Raw genomic sequence first — 21,348 nt, forward strand, 5'->3', positions numbered from 1 at the left:
AAAACGAAAGTGGAATATGAGAGGAGATTAGCCCTAAGATCCAAAGAAAATCTTAGACAATTTTTTAGATATGTGGCCAGTGAGAGGAGAAATGACTGAGTAGAATTGTTCAATGACCACTTTATTGGAGTATTTCATTCTGGAGGAGTCAGTTTTAATGCCAGAGGGATAGGGCAGGTTCAAGGTTTAGAGGTACAGGATGAGAGTGTGTTTCAGATACTGAGTACTCTGGATGTCAGTAAAGCTGTGGGACTGGATGGTATTTCACCACGAGTTTTGAGAGAATGTGCTAGGGAACTGACAGTGCCTTTGACCTGGCTTTTCAATGAACGTCTGGCTACTGGAAAGGTGCCCATGGAATGAAAGGAAGGTAAGAGAGTTCCGTTGCATAAGGATAGTAGCAGACTGGAAGTGTCTAATTATATACCAGTTTGTGTGTCATCAGTAGTTAGTAAGATCTTGGAGAAAGTAGTGAAGGACCCTATAAAGCATTGGGCAGATGAGGGTAATGTTATCTGTGAGATTCAACATGGATTTGTGAAGGGGTGCTCTTGTTTTTAGCAATATCCTAGCCTTTTATGATAAAGTTACAAGAGCATTAGATGAGGAAAAAGTATATACTGCCATTTTCTTTGACTTAGCGAAGGCATTTGACAGGGTGCCACATGATAAGCTGATATTTAAGTTGCAGCACATTGCGGTCTGGATGTCAGATTGGTCAACTGGATTCAGGATTGGCTGTCCGATAGGTATCAGAGAGTTGTGTATGGTGGGGCAGTTTCAAGGAAGCAGAGGGTTGCAAGTGGGGTCACACAGGGCTCTGTACTGGGATCTATATTGTTTAACCGTTATATCAATAACATTGTTAGTGGATTGCAGGGGGATATTCAGTTGCTTGCAGATGATGCAAATCTGGGAAGGATTATTAGTAATAGTGCAGATGCGGCAGTCCTGCAAGACGATTTGAATAAGCTAGACAGATAGGCAAATGAATGGGGGATGTCAGTTTAATGCAGCAAAATGTAAGGTCTTGAGGTTTGGGAAACATCGATGGGACACTGCATACTCTATGGGAGGAGTTATACTGGAGGAAGTAGGGGTGACAAGAGATCTGGGATTGATGATTGATAGAAACCTGAAATTTAGGGGACATATTGCAAAGGTGGTGAAGGTAACACAGAGGATTGCTGCAATAATGAGAAGGACACTGACCTACAGAGATAAAACAGTTATCATTCCATTGTATAAGACCCTGATCAGATCACACGTGGACTATTGTTCTCAGATTTGGTCCCTAGGATTTGAAGGCGATAAATTAACTGTGGAAAGGGCACAAAGGCAGAATAATAAAGGTGGTTTCAGGACTGTACAATGATAGTTATGATGGTGGATAGAAGAAGGAGAGGTGATATGATTGAGACTTTTAAACTGTTGAGAGGTGGTTACAGGGTTGACACCGGGGAGTTCTTTTGCTTGGTTGAACAGCAGGAAGGAGTGATGACAAAAGGCCATCCCTGGAAGTTACGGAAGGAAACTGTGATCAAGAGGGTGAGGAGTGGTTTCTATGCATGGAGGGTGGTTGAACCATGGAGTGCATTGCCTGATGGAGTGGTGAGAGCGAGAACAGTCAATGAGTTCAAGGAACGGTATCATAGACTTTGTGTTTCTTAGGGGGGGTGGACCTCCCTTCGATGAGTCTTGATAGACTTTGTGTTTCTTAGGAAAGACCTCCCACGATGAGTCTTTTGACTCCATGGAGGCCTGAAGAATAATAATAATAATATACTTTTTTGAAGATGTCTAACTCCATATCCATTCAAATGCAGACCATCCATCTTATATAGTCCTTTCATCCATCAAACAAGGAAACCAGACCTGTGCACAATAGTCCAATTTAGGGTTCTCAATGCCTTCTATAGAGGCAAAATGACATCTTTATCTTTACATGTCAAAGTTCATTTCAGCATCGCAATTATCTTCTCAGTTGTATTTGTAATCTCTGCTATATGGCCCTTGAACTTCAACTTCCAATCTCCTAAAACTCCAAGATCCCTAGCCTGATCAGTTTCTTCTAACATAATCCCACCAATATTGACATTGGATATCTACTCTTACTGAAGTGGATAACGTTACGTTTACTAACATTAAACTGATAGCCATTTTCCAATGCCCATAATTCCAGCATATTCAAATCATTACGCAAGTATTGCATATCAGCCGCATTCCTGATTATCCTACTTATCTTTGCATCATCAGCAAATAGCTGATTCAAATTTATTCAAATTCTTCTCGATGTCATTAATGTACAGATTGAATAACAATGTACCAATGATTGATCCTTGCAGTACACCACTGGTTACTTTAAACTTTTCAGACTCGCATCCCTCATATATCACTTTTTCCATATCTATCAGTCAGTCATCCTCTAATCAATGCTAATATTTTATTATTATTATTATTATTATTATTATTATTATTATTATTCAGGCCTCCATGTAGTCAAAAGATTCATCGTGGGAGGTCCTTCCTAAGAAACACAAAGTCTATCAAGACTCATCGAGGGGAGTCCCCCCCCCCGAAGAAACACAAAGTCTATCATACCGCTCCTTGAACTCATTGACCATTCTTGCTCTCACTACTCCATCAGGCAGTGCATTCCATGGTTCAATCACCCTCTATGCAAAGAAACCACTCCTCACCCTCTTGTTCACAGTTTCCTTTCGTTTATAATCCAAAGCCATATTCTCCAATTTATGTAAAAGTCTTCCATGCTGTATTCTGTCAAAAGCTTTAGCAAAATTCAAAAGTATCATGGTATATTCATTTTCCTTTTCTAACTTAGTGGTAACATTATTATAAAATGTGAGCAGGTTGCTAAAACATGACTTTCCCTTAGTTAATCCAAAGTGTTTATTACAAAGTAGAGGTGTTTTGTCTACCCATTTCTGAACTGAATGTGAAGCTTAACCAACTTTTCTAAAATCTTCACCACCACTCCAGAGATACTAAGAGGTAAATAGTTGGATACGTCAGTCTTTGCACCACCCTTGTGCAATGGGATTACCATACATTTTTTCAATGTTCTGAGACTCAAATTATACAGGCTGGTCAAAGGATTAGCCATTTCAGCTGAACACTCTTTTAACAGTCATGCTGATATCCCATCTGTCCCTATTGCTGAATTGTTATTCAGTTTGTGCAACAGCTTTAATATCTCCTCCTCTGAGTTTCTTCACCCAAGTTTCTTCATTCATTGAAGAGATAGTAGTGAGTGCAGTGTTGCATACACCAGGTTGATGACTTTTAGCAAAATGGGCACTCATTTGTTGAACAACTTTTTCTTCTGCATCTATCACCCTTGCACCATCTGCATTCAGTAGAGTTCTTCTTTCTTTTACTTCCAGTATAACAATAGAATTCTTTGGGATTGTCTTTAGCTTTCAGAGATAGCTTCCTTTCATACTCAGACTTAGCTTTTCATACAACAAGTGTAACTCTTCTGGCCTACTGCTTATAATTTTCATAATGAACGTCATCCTCATGCAGATGGTATTCCTTCCACATCATCCTTTTCTTATGAATCTCTTGTTGCATAAAATTACACATCCATTTCACTCCTACACTATTTATTCTTCAAACTCAAGGGACACATTCTGATATTGCACGATATAAGTATTTTTTAAACATTGCCCATGTACTGTTGATATCTTTCCCATCCAATAACTGATACCATGGCACAGAACACAGCATAATCCTCATTTGGTCATATTTTCCTGCTTTATAGTACAAAATGTAACCTTTTCTGAATGGAATATTCATAAACTTAACCACTTCCCAAGTGAGTACCGCATGGTCACTGTCACCTAATGGAGGCAGATAGTCATGTCTTTAACTGAAATCCCCCTCTGACACTATAATTAAATCTGACACTCAATGACCTCAAGTTTCTTCTGTCACATGCTAATTGAGGAAGCTGTCTCGTAACAGCTCAATAAATTCAGTTTCATTTCTCTCATGAGATTTTACTGCTACCCAATTAATGTTTAGATAATTAAAATACCCCATTATGATAACTCTTTTCACATACATCATCTTTATTTAGTGATGCATTTCTTCATCTCTAGCAACCAATCCACTAGGTTTATAACAACACACCACAAAGTATTTGATCTTGTTAACCTCTGCCTCACACCAGATTGCTTTAAACTCACTGCCAGATGAAAAACTGTTACTAGTTTTACAGTCATAGGATTCAACACTAACTGGATTCAAGTAATCCAATATCATAGGATGCCATGTATCATGGCAGGCTAAGGATTTTATTTATATTTTTATTGATTTTGTATATTTTTGTATATTTTTTTATTATGAAGTAGAAGTTGAGAGACAATATTTTGTCTGACCTGATCTGGTGAAAAGACAAGCTGATAGGAAGCTCCTGAAAGATCGGTTATATTTGTGCTGATTTATGGAGTGTTTTCTTAGATTTATCGGTGTATTTTTAGCATATATTATTATTATTATTATTACGGGCGACTCCAGGGAGTCCTTAGACTCATCGAGAGAGGCCCTAAACATCATGTCCACGCTACTATTCAGCATTCTCCCAGTATCTATCATACCTTGAACTCATTCACTGTCATAGCACCAACAACAGACTCTGGCAGCTTATTCCATTCATTTACCACTCTAAAAGTAAAGAACCCAGTAAAAAGTAAATAACCCACATTCTTGCCCAGCTTCCATAGACGTCTCCTAGTTCTCCCACCACTAGTCCTGATCTCAAAAATATCCTCTGAATTAATCCAGTTCCACCAATGTGGTATACTGCTGCTAACCTTTTCACCCCAAAATGCATAACCTTACATTTTGTCACATTAAATTGACATCCATTCTCTTTAGCCCAGAACTCCAATCTATCCAAACCATCCTTCATGATTTTGACATCTTCTGCATTCACTATTGCCCTACCCAACTTTGCATCATCAGTGCACAAATGACGGCCTGTGACTAGTGGTGTGCCACAGGGCACACCACTAGTCACAGACCATCTTTTGGACTCTACTCCTAAATAAACTACTCTCTGATATCTCTCCATCAACCACCCACCTATCCATCTCACCAACCCTATATCCATTCCCATATGTTGTAGTTTACGGATTAGAATTCCTTGTGGTATCCTGTCAAATGCCTTAGCCAGGTCCAGCAATATCACTGTAAACCCATTACCCTTATCCAGTTCAGCTGTCACTGTGTTATAAAACTTGAGCAAACTTGTGATCTACCCTTCACAAAGCCCTGCTGTACCCTATACAGTATCTCATTTTCGTCAATCCATTCCTGTATTTTTCCCTTGACTACTTTCTCCAAGACCTTGACAGCGATTCCTGATATGCTGATCGGTCAGTAATTTGCAATAGTAGTTTTGGATCCTCCTTTATGCAGTGGAGCTATTTTCCCCTCTTTCCACACCTTCAGGACTAAACCAGACCCAAGACTCCGATTAAACAACATGGTCAAGGGCACTGATAATTCATTAGCCCACTTCACGTAAGACCCGTGTCAGTATACCATCCAATCCCACAGATGTATTCACATTAAGGTTCTGTAATAGACTATTCACCTCCACTTCATTCATCACAATTCACGTATAAACTAATGGTTCCTTCATTCTTTCAATGTCTCCACCTGGATGATATACTATTGAAGCCTTTGGCTCTTCATATAATTAGTCTACTTTATCCCTTTTCACAGAATGTCTTCTTCATCGTCATCAAATACGGAAGAAGAAAAAATACAGAGGTTAAATCAAGAGAAAAAAAGAAGATAAAACATCAGAATTATTTCCACGAGGAGTGGCAGAAAACTTACGCCTGGGTGATTAAAGGAAGAACTGTTGGTAAAGCGAAATGTTTATGGTGCAATTGTGAATTTTTCATAATAAATGGAGGTGTTTATGACCTTAAAAAGCATTTGCTAAGTAATAAGCATAAAAAAGGGAAAGTATTAGCTAGTAATCCAATTTTAAGTTCATTTTTTATTTCCTCGAAGTTGTCATTAGTTTTGACTGAAGAACAAAAGACTGTTGCTGCCGAAGCTATGTTTGCCTATCACACAGTGAAACATGCGCATAGCTATCGATCATCGGATTGCATGAGTTCATTATTCAAAACATTATTTAGTGATTCAAAAATCGCTTCTCAATTGACATGCGCACTAACAAAAATATTTAAATTAATAACAAATGTTTTAGCAAAAGACTGTGTATCTACAGTTGTCGAGAATTTAGGAGAAAATCAGCCATTTTCAATTGCAACAGATTCGTCAAATGAAGGAAACATTAAAATGTTTCCTTTAATGTCTAGATATTTTTCTAAATCTAGTGGAGGAGTTCAAGCAAAACTTTTGAGTTTCTTTAACAGCCAGTCAGAAACTTCAAAGGATATTTCACTTTGCTTTTCAAAAGTTGAAGGAGCTGAATTTAAATCCCGAGAACATTGTTAGTTTTTGCAATGATAATGCTAATATTAATTTTGGTATTAATCAGAGTGTATTTAGAATTAAAGAAATTTAATAAGGATTTAATAGATATGGGGTGTCTTTGCCATGTCTTACACAATGCAACAAGAAAAGCTACAAGTTGTTTAGAAGTTGATATACAATGTGTAATTTTAAAAATATAATGAATTTAGTTCACATAGTAAAATGTTAGAAAATTTAAAAGGACATTATGAATTTTGTGACCTAGAATATTCAGATCTAATGCATCATGTTCCTACAAGATGGTTGTCACTCCTTCCAGCAGTAGATAGGCTAAACAAAAATTTTGAGCTAGTGAAAAACAATTTTTTATCTTTGGAAAGATGTCCACTGATTTTACAAGATTTTTTTTCAAACGAATTAGCTGAAGTCTACCTTTCTTTCTTTTCAAATGCAGTCTGTGTCCAAAATGTAATTTGTAATCTAGAGTAGGATGGTCCAATTATAATAGAATTGTTTAACCTAATGGCCAATCTAAGAAACTCTCTACTTTTTAAATTAAATGATAATTTTTATGATCCAATTATTAAATGATCCAATATTAAAATTGATTTGCTATATGAAGAATACATCCTGTTAAAATCGTTCCATGAAAATATTGACACAAAAGAACTCAAAAATATCACAGATATTTTTTAAATGCTTACGATATACCTAATATTGAAAAAATTATTAATTTTGTTTTTGCTTTGCCTCACTCAAATGCAATGAGTGAGCAAGTATTTAGCTTAATGTTCAACTCTTAGAAAAAGGATAGGAACAGATTAGACCTAAAAACTGTTGAGGGAGAATTACTGGTGAAAGCCAATTACAATATGTCATGCAAAGAATTTTATGCAGTTGTATTGAAAAATGAAAAATTGCTAAAAGAAATTCGCTCAAATAAAAAATATTGTTACCAAAATACTTCTCGTTTGATAAAAATAAATCAGGTTTACTGAATTTATATTGTAAATTATTATGCAGAGCATTTCATGAGAATATTTCTAAAAGTTTACATTAGTGTTCATAACTGCCAAAATAAAATATTTAAATTTTGTTTAAAGACTTGTTATGAATTTGACTAATTTTATAAAATTTGACCGACTCTGAGTTTCATGCATTTGTATATTGTGAAAATCTACAAATATAGAAATAAAATAATCTTATTATAATTGTTCGTTCTTTGTGTTTGATAGTGCGATTATCCCCAAGGCCAATAATGAATACCACAAATCCTTACCATGAATACCCCAAAATCTATGTATGATCAGTGGTGTAGCTAGAGCTTTTGCTGCCTGGGGCAGTCTCTGAGTTTGCCGCCCCTCTCAATACACACCAAAAATACTACAAAAAGTCAAAATGACATATAGGGAAATAAACTAAAACACTATGTTTATTTTTGAAGTAAAACTTTAATTTCAACATTCTAAAATGTTATTTTTCTTGCTTTTCTGTTAGCAAAATCGTCGATTACATTGGCGAAGTCTATTTCATAGTAATGTAGGTAATTCTTAATCAATTTTATTTGGAAAAACTCCTCTCACAATTAGCAACACTTACAGCAATTGTGAGTATTACAATTGCTGTAAGTGTTGTAATTTGCAGTAGTATTACAATATTTGGAAATGAGTTCTTGAGACAGTGTTTTTTTTTTGTTAGAATTAACTGCAAAAGTTCAAAAAGGTTCAAAGTGCTGCTTGGGACGGACCGCTCCCTCCGCCCCTCCTTAGCTACGCCTCTGCGTATGATACCCCAAAACCAAATTTTTATAATCTGGTCACCCTTCCTGGAAGGCTAAATTGGAGCATGAAAAGAAATTGGCTATGCATGCTAAAGGCAATCCAAATGAATATTATCATTATGTCACAAGCAAACGAAAGAATGAATGTGAAAGAATAACTTTATTGAATGCAGATGGTACTTTAGTGTCAGAAACCTAATGAGATTTCTGACAATAACAAGTCAAATACAATTAATCAATTAATGAGTGCTCACTTTGCTAAGATATATCAACCAGGTGTATGAAGAATTAGAGGTGCATGAAAATGAGGTTGAAGAGCTGTTGCATAACTTGGGTAAGAATGTGTTAATAATGACAGATGGATTATGAGCACATTTATTAAAGGAATGTTCAACCGAATTGGCTAGGTCTTTCACATGTTTGTATGCCTGGTTGGCCAAGTGGTTAGCATATCCGCTCTCCAGCCAAAAGGCTGCAGGTTAGAATCCCACTGTGGGCATGAATGTTTGTCTGTGGAAATACTAGTGGTGGTGGTGATGGTCAGCAAAGATGATGAAGGTTGTTGCAGTTGGTGGATTGGTGGAGACGGAGAGTTGTAGAGTAGTTTCCCTCCCTTGATGAGTCTTGTATTTCCTGGAGGTGTTATATAATAATAATAACTCGAGTCTCAGCTCAGGAAAGATACCACAGGAATGGAAGGAATGTATGATAGTTCCATTGTACAAGAGTGGTGCTAATCTGATGTATCTAACTGCTGACCTATCAGTATCTATGGTGTTGTAGAGTAGTTGTTAAGAACTCACATACAGAAACGGGTAGAAAAACAAACTATACTCTGCAAGGAGCAGCATTGGTTTAATTCATGTTTTAGCGATTTCCTCATATTTTATAACAATGTTATGGTTCTGTTGGATAAAGGGATTGGATACGCTATGATAACGTTGGATTTTGTTAAGTTATTTGATGGATAATACATGAAAGGCTGTTGAATAAACTGGAGAACATGGGATTGGAATATAAACTCTTGACTTGGATAAGCGATTGGTTGACAGACAGACATCAAAAAGTGGTATTGATGGCTGTAAACTGCCAGATTTAAGGTGACCAGTGGTGTACCTCAGGGCTCCATTCTTGGGCCATCGTTGTTCAATCTATACGTTAATGATATTAAGAATGGTCTAATAGCGGATGTGCAATTGCTTGTCGATGATGCGAAGATAGGCAGTGCAATCAGGGATACTACTGATATCCAGCATTTACAAAATGATTTGAATAGGCTTGAAATTTGGGAAAACAAAAATAGCTATCAGTTTAATGTTAGTAAGTGTAAAGTTATGCACTTTGGCATGATAAGATTTCCAGTGTCATATTATATTAGCTGAGTTATGCTACAAGAAACTGAGGATGTAAGGGATCTTGGCATATTGGTGGATAGGAATTTGAAATTCAAAGGTCACATAGCAAAAGTTGCAAATACAAGTCAAATACATATAGAGGATAATTACAATGTTGAAGGTAACCTTGACATTAAAGGATAAGGAAATCATTTTGCCTCATTATAAGGCCTTGATAAGACTGCACCTGGATTATTGTGTGCAGATTTGGTCTCCCAGATTACAATGGGGATAAAGAAGCTATAGAAAGAATGCAAAGGAGAGTTACAAAGATTATTATTATTATTATTATTATTCGTGACACCTCCAAGGAGTCCGAAGACATCGTGGGAGGACACCTACAACTGTCTCAACCACTACACCGAACCTCTACTACGAATCATCTCCATCAACGCCATCTACTGCCCACCTCCACCACTACCACAACTAGTATTTTTTGTCTGTAAATTGCGTGTGTTCTGAAGGGCCGATTTGTCTGTATGTGGGATGAAAAATGAGTTTCCAGGAGAAAAAACCCTGCTACCTCCCTATGAGATCGGCTAACTCACCTTCAATTGAAATCGTCCAGATAAAGATTCCTCCTGTCGCGACGAGAATCGAACTTAGATTATATCCAGATTGTGGGATTTAGATTGGGATGAAAGATTGCAAGTATGTGGATTACCGACTCTGGTTAACAGGAGAAAGAGAGGTGATATGACAGAGGTCTATAAACTTCTGAATGGGTGTTATAGAATATTGTCTGATGAAATTTTTTGTTAGGCAGAAGGTGGGGAGAGAAAACAGGCTCATCCATGGAAGTTAAGTTTGTTTGCCGTCAAGAAAGGGGTAAGAGCTAGGCTTTTCTCTCATAGAGCATTGAGTGAGTGGAATAGTTTACCTTCAGGGGTAGCAAGTGCATCTAGTATGAAAATTTAAGGCCAGTTTGGGTGATTTATAGCCTCTCTAGATGAATCCTTTACTCCTTGTAGGTCTCAGATAATAATATTTCCCTACTCTAGAGGCCAAACCTAGAACCTTTTCAAGTCTCTAATAAGCAAGGTCTACATGATGTATAATACTTGTGTTAGATTATTATAGCACAAGTATTTATTTCCCATTATATATTTTCCTAAATGCTTCACATGTAGGCTAGATAGAACCATTCGGTAGGTCAGACAAGGCTGCAAGTAATGCTTCTTTCTCCATCTCCACTGTAGATAGATAGCAATTTAAGATATAGGGAAGAGCAGTGGTAAGCAGTATCGGGGAGAACAATGGGGAGAGATATGAAGAGAGCAATGCAGAGTCAAGCCGATGTTATGGCCTTACAGGAGGACTTGAATAGATTACATGAATGGTAGGTAAGTGGAACTGTCAGTTCAATGTTGCAAAGTGTAAGTTTTTAAAATTTGGTAAGCAATAATGAGATGCAAAGTATACACTTGGTGGGAGAAACTTTAAAGGAGGTAGAGGAGATGAGAGATCTGGGAGTGGAGGTGAACAAGGACCTGAAATTCAGGGGCCATGTTACACAAGTTGTGAAGACTTTGCATCAGATAATGGCAATAATATGGAGGACTCTGACATGCAGAAATAAAGAGGTTATGCATGCCACTGTATAAGGCCTTGATCAGGACTCATATGGATTATTGTGCACAGATTTGGTCACCAGTTTTTCATGGTTATGAGGATTTGTTAGCAAGGGTCCAGAGAAGATTCACAAAGGTGGTCAGTGGTCTTTGGAATGTGTAGTATGAGGACAGATTGAGAGAATGTAAATTGCAAAGCCTCGTGAATAGGAGGAGGAGGGGTGGGATATGATTGAGACATATAAGCTAGTCAGGGGTTGCTATCAGGTTGATATGGAAGAGGGGAGTAAGACAAGAGGCAGTCCCAGGAAACTGTATAAGGAGGTGGTGAATAGAGTAGTGAGGAGGTTCTTTACATAGAGAGTGGTTGGTGAGTGGAATGCATTGCCTGAATGTGTTATGAATGTGAAGACATTGAATCTATTTAAGGCACAGTTGGGTGAGCTTTGTGTGTGATAGTGTGTACCTCCCACGTTGAGTCTCTGACAGTTAGTATTAATAATATAATAATAATATAGAGATACATGTTTTGAGAATTTTAACTAAAAATTTAAGAATTAGCACACTGTATTTTCATTGCACAGTAAAGAACAGTATTAAAGAACATGTATACTTTTATTTCAGTAAATGGTGCTTGGAGCACATGGGGAGCATTCTCTGATTGTTCTGTAACCTGTGGAAGAGGAATACGCATCAGGAAGAGATTGTGCAATAACCCTCCCCCATCATTTGATGGTTTGGAGTGCCCTGGTGCATCTTTTTCAGAAGTTGAGTGTATCATGGGTCCCTGTCCTAGTAAGTGACTACAAATTTTGACTGTTTTCATTCAGATATATTCAACATTATTTATACATTAGATTATAATAGTTCTCTGTAAGTGTGGTTCATTCCAATAGATTTTCATGATATATCTCTATAGGGTGTTATTACTTAATGGATTCAATTCTGTTTATTTGCTATATTCTAACATGTTTATTGAAATGCATCAACCTCAAGCTCTAATACTGAAATGTGTTTTATTTAAACCCTACTGTGTTACCTTCCATATGTCGGTCTCTAAAGGACAAAGAAAAAATTTCTTTGAGTATGTGTCCTCTGGGTTGTGGATAGGAAAGCCTACCATGTATGTGTGTGTATATACATCTATGTGATGTGTGTATATGTATATATGGTGGGGTGGTCCGAATATACTGAATAAGGACTCGTGGACCAACAGGGCCATAAGGGGCAATCATCTTGATTATAAGGGAAGTGGCACTCCCATGGACCCCTAGCTGGATCTATCCTCTTCTTCTTCTACTTTGAGGAAGATCCACTCATTTTAATCTTTCCTATAAGGCCTAATCAGCCAATTCTTCTTATTTTATGACCCTTATGCTATTAGAGTACTCGAGGGCCATGGGGTCTTTCTTGGCCTTACAACTATGTCCCCTCTATAAAATTTTACTATAATTCTACTCTATTCTCATATAATCTACTCTTTCCCCTTCAATGTACCCTATTCCTCCTATGGGTTTAAATTTGGAAGAAGGCTAGTTCAGAAGCCTTAAGGTAGCAGCCCCCACCAATGAACTATTCCATTGTCAGGCTAGTCACCTCACATGGAGAGCATAATTCTACTTTTAAGCTGACAGATAAAGGTAATCAGAATGAATCTATGGAAAACGATCCTGGAATGGAGAAGGTAAAACGAAAATGGAAACGACAAAATGTAATACATATAGCAAACTGAAATGTAAGAGGAATAGCATATAAAGAAATAGAATTAGACCAAATATTAAATGAAAGAAATTTTAAAATAGCAGTAATCACTGAAACAAGAAATTAAAAGGAACCATGAGAACCAAAAGTTTTAATGTGATATACAGTGGAGTTGACAGAGACCAAAGAGCACAAGCAGGTGTCATGATTTGGATTCATAACTCCCTTTCAAAACAGTTAAAACATTACAAATTATGGAATGAAAGAATAACAGAAGCTAGAATAAAAATAGATAGAGGATATTTAACAATAATTGGTTTATATGCCCCAGAAGAAGGAAGAGAACAGGATAATATTGAATTTTATGATCAGCTACAAAATATATATAATAAAATTAATAAAAATGATTATGTAATTTTAGCAGGAGACTTAAATGCAAGAATTGGAAACACGAAAATTAATAATAATATAGGAATATATGGAGAACATACTATAAACAGGAATGGTAAAAAATTGATTTACTTTATTGTTTATAATAACTTAAAAATAATGAATTCTTTCTATAAACATAAAGACATACATAAATATAATTATGCAGCAAGAGGATGGAAATCAATATTAGTTATTTTATCTTAAATTAAAAGACATCAAAGTTTTCATTAAATGTTAGAGAGCACAGAGGATATGAAATAAGCAGTGACCACTTTCTCATTAAAATAAAATTAAGATTACCACCTAAATCTCTACAAGTAACAAGAACAGAAAGTAAAATTTAAAACATTTGTATATAAAACATGTATAAAAAATGAATGGGGGTGCCGGTTTAATGCAGCAAAATGTAAGGTCTTGAGGTTTGGAAAACATTGATGGGACACTGCATACTCTATGGGAGGAGTTATACTGGAGAAATTAGGGGGAGACAAGAAATCTGGGGTTGATGATTCATAGAAACCTGAAATTTAGGGGACATATTGCAAAGGTGGTGAAGATAACACAGAGGATTGCTGCAATAATGAGAAGGACACTGACCTGCAGAGATAAAAGGATTACCATTCCATTGTATAAGTCTCTGATCAGACCACACTTAGAATATTGTTCTCAGATTTGGTCCCCAAGGATTTGAAGAGGATAAATTATTATTATTATTATTATTCAGGCCTCCATGGAGTCAAAAGACTCATCGTGGGAGATCCTTCCTAAGAAACACAAAGTCTATCAAGACTCATCGAGGGGAGGTCCTCCCCTAAGAAACACAAAGCCTATCATACCACTCCTTGAACTCATTGACCGTTCTCCCTCTCACCACTCCATCAGGCAATGCATTCCATGGTTCAACCACCCTCCATGCAAAGAAACCACTCCTTAACCTCTTGCTCACAGTTTCCTTTCGTAACTTGCAGGGATGGCCTCTTGTCATCACTCCTTCCCACTGTTCAACCAAGCGAAAGAATTCCCCAGTGTCAACCCTGTAACCACCTCTCAACAGTTTAAATGTCTCAATCATATCACCTCTCCTTCTTCTATCCACCAAACTATGCAGTCCACATTCCCTCAGCCAATCCTCATAACCAAAATTGTACAGTCCTGAAACCATCTTTGTCATCCTTCTTTGTACCCTTTCCACAGTTAATTTATCCCCTTCAAATCCTGGGCACCAAATCTGAGAACAATAGTCCAAGTGTGGTCTGATCAGGGTCTTATACAATGGAATGATAACTGTTTTATCTCTGCAGGTCAGTGTCCTTCTCATTATTGCAGCAATCCTCTGTGTTATCTTCACCTTTGCAATATGTCCCCTAAATTTCAGGTTTCTATCAATCATCAACCCCAGATATCTTGTCCCCCCCCCTCCTCCAGTATAACTCCATCCATAGAGTATGCAGTGTCCCATCGATGTTTCCGAAACCTCAAGGCCTTACATTTTGCTGCATTAAACTGACACCCCCGTTCATTTGCCCATCTATCTAGCTTATTCAAATCCTCTTGCTGGGCTGCCGCATCTGCACTATTACTAATAATCCTTCCAACCTTCGCATCATCTGCAAACAACTGAATATCCCCTTGCAATCCACTGACAATGTCATTGATATAAAGGTTAAACAATATAGGTCCCAGTACTGAGCCCTGTGGGACCCCACTTGTAACCCTCTGCTTCCTTAAAACTGCTCCACCATATACAACTCTCTGATACCTATATCTATCGGACAGCCAATCCTGAATCCAGTTGACCAATCTGACATCCAGACCAATGTGCTGCAACTTAAATATCAGCTTATCATGTGGCACCCTGTGAAATGGCTTCGCTAAGTCTAAGAAAATGGCAGTATATGCCTTTCCCTCATCAAATGCTCTTGTAACTTTATCATAAAAGGCTAGGATATTGCTAAAACAAGAGCGCCCCTTCAGAAATCCATGTTGACTCTCACAGATAACATTACCCTCATCTGCCGAATGCTTTATACGGTCCTTCACTACTTTCTCCAAGATCTTACTAACTACTGGTAATTAGTTTACGGAATTAACAACGCATATAAAGTATATTAATTAAAGGTAACTTTAATGAATAACTTCTATATTTTGGCAATGTCACATTGCCATCTTCAGGAACATAAAGATATGGTATGTGCACTCAGGAACTAACACAAAGCAAATGAGGAAGAAAGCAAGAAACTAATATTGTTCCTAAAGTCCTAATGGTGCCCTCTTGCGGGCTAATTTGGTAGTCTTGGCAGTTGGGCTGAAGTTCTCATAATGAAAGTCTCCCAAATTTGGGGCAGTTTCATGCACCCAAATTTGTTGAGGTTAGGAACGTTTTTTAGAGCTGCTGAAGATTCTTTGAATAATCTTTCGTATTTAAACTTGCTGCAATGGATTATTTTTGTTTTCTTCCAACGAATTTTATGGTGGGTATGTAAGGCATGGTCTGCCAGCCCAGAGCGGCTGTACTGGTGAAACTTTGTACTGGCGTACTGGTAGCTGTACTAACTACTGATGACACACAAACTGGTCTATAATTAGACACTTCTAGTCTGCTACCGTCCTTATGCAGTGGCGCTATCTTACCTTCCTTTCATTCCATGGGCACCTCTCCAGTAGCCACACTTTCATTGAAAAGCCAGGTTAAAAGCACTGTCAGTTCCCTAGCAGATTCTTTCAAAACTCATGATGAAATACCATCCAGTCCCACAGCTTTACTGACATCCAGAGTACTCAGTATTTGGAACACGTTCTCCTCCTACACCTCTAAACCTCGAACCTGCCCTATCACTCTAGCATTAAAACTGAATCCTCCAGGATGAAATACTCCAATAAAGTGTTCATTGAACAATTCTACTATATCCGCTGCATCAGTCACCCTATTCCCATTTTTATCGCACAATATTATTCTTCCACAATCATTTCTCCTCCTACTGGCCACATATCTAAAAAAATCCCCTAGGATTTTCTTTGGATCTTAGGGCTAATCTCCTCTCATATTTCAGTTTCATCTTCCTTACCATACTAGTCACTCTTCTTTCCTGTGTCTTATAGTCTTCATGCATCTTCCTTCTCCTGTCTCCTTATATATCTTCCACAGCCTTTCACAAATCAAAGGATTTGTGAAGGGGGCACTCTTGTTTTAGCAATATGCTAGAATTGGATTATACAGAAATGGGTTGATAACAGTATTCTCAGCATGGGGGTTGTTAAAGGGAAGTCATGTTTTACCAACTTTCATGAACAATACCAGGCTCAGGCAAGAGAGGTGACCAATATGACTAGGAAAACAAAATCAAATTATGTGAAGAATCTTGCCAAGCAGGCCAAAGGAAATTCCAAAGAGTTCTTTCATTCTTCCTCTTACTTGCCAAGTAAGAGGAAGAATGACTATGGAAGATTAACCTTAATGAGTGATGATGGTCACAAGGAGACAGAAGTGAATAAAATAGTTGAGTTACTGAGTGACTTTTGCAAGGGTATATTGTCGTGACGTTCTATTTTCATGTTATGTTCTAAATCCGCCATCTTGGTTCAAGTCACTCTTATCAATATAACAACTAATTGCAAATTGATCACCGATCCAAAAGTATTGAAATTTATAATTATACTGCGGCACCCTATTTTTAGATTAGTCTATATAAAATAGTAGGATCAATTCTTAATTAAGTTAGCAGTCTCCTCATTTATTTAGGCCGAATTAATTACTATTCCACTTGGGATTCCTGCAAGATTCGAATATTTATGAACGGTGCAATAAAAAGGAATTCAGGCAATCACAATAATTAGATTAACAAAATAAAACATTTAATATATGATATATATAACAAATACAAGAATTCTGCTTTAAAATGAAACAATACAATTAACTTAATACATCTTGCTAAGTCACTCATGCCAATTCAATGTTCTAAACTTTCACATACAATTCACAGCTTCAAAATCACAAGCTTTCTTAACTCAAGTTAATAAAACGAAACTTCTTATTTAATCAGTCTCCACATATCCATCAGTTGTATTTAATGTTTAAATTCACAGGAAGCACTAATCAAGGTAGACAATATTCCAAGCAATCTTATTTCAGACTTTGAACTTCGAAGATATGTTAATGTTAGAATAAACAGACAAATATGACTACTCTTACCAGATACAATCTTCAATACATCAATTAATTGTGAGCACACTTATGAATTAACTTATTTATGTTAGCGGAATACATTAATAAAAGTTCTCCAACGATTTAACTGAACTACTGTTAATTGCGCTTCACTATTCAAGAAAAACATTATCAATAAGGCACTGATATCTTTCCTTGTTTACTTTTCTCAAACTAGTTAATTTCAATATAATTCTTCTCAGGGCAACATAGAATTAAGACGCAATCCTAGACTAACTGGAACTAATCAGAATTTTCCATTGAATTTCCAGTTCTTTATTTATCCGGATACGGCATTAATTTTCCTATACAATACAGCTGACTTCACTTGCAGCTAAGTATATGATTCACTATGTTTTGGGTCACTTCTAAACACTATTCTCATGAATTTCTGCCCTAGAGAACTTACAATTTTCTTCCACTTCCTTTGCTTGTATCCTACCTTCCTTCCCGCTCCGCAAAAACTTCCTCTCTTCCCTCTAATTAAAAATCTTCTATACCTTTTCCTCTCCTTTCAGTCCGAAGGTCACACTCTATTCGACTCGTGCTTGTTTATTTCATGCGTCTCCATGACAACAAATGAACGCAAACATTTCGCTAATGTAATGCAATGCTCTACTACTACATGAGTGATTACATAATGTTAAATTTTCACAAATAAGAATAAACAGAATATTTAAGCTACTTAATCAGCTTTTTCATTACGTATATAATTAATTATAATAATACTTTTCGTTACATCATATATATACTTTAGTTATTATAAATTCTGCACATATTATTGCTTAATAAATTAATAGTAGGTTAAGTTTAGAATAAATATTTAAATAGTAATCCTAAATTAAGAAATAATAATTAATTTTTATACAAATCATGATTAATACATAATAAGCAATGTTAAATGTGAATGAAAAAAAATAAATTACACAACATAGTTTCATTCACAATTTAACATAGGCTCACCCTTTCTTTGAAAAATTTTTTTTGTTATAAGAAAAAATTTTTCTTTTCACACTAGGCTCCCTCACTGAAGAACTGGATTACATATTTCCCTTTCGATTCCTCAAGTAGTATCTAGTTTGAATGAAACCTGGTTCCTTATTATGTCTAGTGCATTTATTCTCCTTCACAATCTCATTAAATCTCTTATCACTATCATTATCAATTTCTGCGTGTCTTCTATGTCTGTAGTAAGGGATTTTCTCTTCTGAATTAAATTCACGTTTTCTATTACCAAAATTAAGTTTTAGCTGTCTCATAACTTGGTGATTTGTTCCATTATATAGATTAGTCATTTTACCAAAATTGACTTCAACTGTCATTTTACTATTAGTGGCAACTTCTGATTTAGGCTTTGTCACCACTACTTGTTGTTCATCAGTGACAAGTGGTGTGTCAAACTGAATGTGCACATGAGAGTCATCATCATCACTATCTCTTTTAGATGATTGATTCACAGCCGACTTTTCTTTAGTAGATTGTCCATATTCAAAAGGTAATCTAAACTGTTTTGTTTGATGCTTAGTCTTATCGCAATCAAGAATTTCATTTCTTCTGGTATATCTCCTCTTGTTCATCAGGGCTATTTCCTTTTTAGAAAAGTTACAAGAGAATTGATATTTTGCTAAGAAGTTTGTTCCCAAAATAATGTGAGAACTTAGATTGGAAGTAGTGGGGACAACAAGTAAGTCTTGCCACACGTACAGTCCAAATTCTGGTAGGTATATCCTTGCTTGAAGTTTCTCATATGCCACAGAGTTTGAGTCTGAGAGAGAAGTAATCCTTACAGGTTGTCTCAGCTTGGCAGTGCTCTTCCACAGTTTGTTCTTTAAGGTTAGGAAGTAATCCATCCTGATGGTAGAGGCATTGCATCCTGTATCTAATAAGATGTCACATTTAGAGCCCAGGATATCACCTCTAATTCTCATCATTCTCTCATTAGATGCTAGATATTTCTGAATTCTGTTATTTCTCCTGTGGATCACATATCCAAATTTTGAGTTCCATCTGTTGTTATAGTAGTTTTCCTTGTTATGGAAACAGTTCCTGGCATAATGTCCAAGTTTGTTGCAATTATAACATTTAACAGGATTTCTTTGTTTTATATCTGTCTTGGATTGAGGAATAACAGACATTTGTTGTCTAACATTATCTAATCCTCAGATTACTTTATCTAGACTAGTTAAAATAGGTTGACTTTGTTTTTCAACTTCATGTTTGATCATCTCATTAATTTTATTTGTAGTGAGGTTTTGATTTTCTTGAGATCTCAAGGTAATAGTCGACAATTGTTTTACAACTTCATCAAGACTATCCATTATAGGCTGATTTAATTTTTTTACTTCCTGGTGAATCAAGGTTTTTACTTCTGTCATCAGTTTCTTGTCCAATTGCTCCTTACTTTCAGTTAGGCAGTTAACATCACTTGAGTTTTCTCCAATATCCCTAGCTTTTCCTTTTTCAACCTTACTTCTCTTTTCTACTTCTGATTGGTTGAAGGAAGAATTAGTCTTATTCACAACATTAACAAGACTTACATTGGTTGAGGGATAAAGGTCTCCCAATATTTGTTCTCTTTCCTTGACAGTTTTGAGACACTCTTCTAATGTGGAAATTTTCTTCTTATAGGCTGTTTCTCGCAGTTCTTGCCTAAGACCTTGTCGGAATTGTTGGAATACAGCCCAATCCAAGTGAGGTTTATCTTCACTAGTAACATTCAAACTGTTGGCCAATGTTAATAAACAATTGTGAAAATCAGTAACAGTTTCTTTATCCTTTTGAATAATTTTCTGTAATTTCCATAAATTAGGACCTACACTTCTAAGTTTACAAAATTGGGATAACAAAGTTTCCTTAAATTTGGAATACTCAAAAGTTTCCCGAAGTATTGGAAAGAATATAAGAATGTTTTTGCTTTACCTATTAATTTACTTCTAATCAAAACTAGCAATTGAAAATCAGTCCAACTTGCTATTTCTCTAAGTTTTTCAACATAGGTAAAGAAAAATAGTACATCATCCGATTCTTCACCTGAAAATTGGGGAAAAACCTGTTGCGGGTTAACCGTATGAAAGAATTCACTATCATTCATTTCAGAGCTTGATGCAACAGCCATAGTGATTAATAAATTACTAATTCAATTAATATATTCTTTCTACTTTAAAATAAACTTTTATTTTTGCCTGACTCCAGATTATAACCAGTTCATTGTGATTTATTTAATTTACTTTCTAAAATTTCAGGGAGCATTTCTATGATTGTTATCACCAAAACTAAATTCAATTTCTTAACTTATAGTTAAATTAATTCTTATCGATTAAAGCACATCCTGTCGACTGCGCCATTTGTCGTGACGTTCTATTTTCATGTTATGTTCTAAATCCGCCTTCTTGGTTCAAGTCACTCTTATCAATATAACAACTAATTGCAAATCTTATTTAATCAGTTTCCACATATCTATCAGCTGTACTAATATACACTTTAGTTATTATAAATTCTGCACATATTATTGCTTAATAAATTAATAGTAGGTTACGTTTAGAATAAATATTTAAATAGTAATCCTAAATTAAAAAATAATAATTAATTTTTATACAAATCATGATTAATACATAATAAGCAATGTTAAATGTGAATGAAAAAAAATAAATTACACAACATAGTTTCATTCACAATTTAACATAGGCTCACCCTTTCTTTGAAAATTTTTTTTTGTTATAAGAAAAATTTTTCTTTTCACACTAGGCTGCCTCACTGAAGAACTGGATTCCCTTTCGATTCCTCAAG

General features: G+C 36.0%; 1 protein-coding gene across 2 annotated transcripts in view; it reads left to right on the plus strand.

Annotated features, from left to right (window-relative positions):
• Positions 1–21,348, plus strand: part of LOC150109203 (coadhesin-like) — a 252,093-nt gene that overhangs the window by 73,286 nt on the left and 157,459 nt on the right. For both annotated transcript variants that reach the window (XM_090406243.1, XM_090406252.1), the window contains exon 4: positions 11,853–12,023. In XM_090406243.1, coding sequence (XP_090262369.1) covers positions 11,853–12,023 — 171 coding nt within the window. The remainder of the gene's footprint in view (positions 1–11,852; positions 12,024–21,348) is intronic.

Source organism: Typopeltis vanoorti, chromosome 2, assembly GCF_054136105.1.
Source record: "Typopeltis vanoorti isolate ZY-2024b chromosome 2, IOZ_Tvanoo_1.0, whole genome shotgun sequence".
NCBI lineage: Eukaryota > Metazoa > Arthropoda > Arachnida > Uropygi > Thelyphonidae > Typopeltis > Typopeltis vanoorti.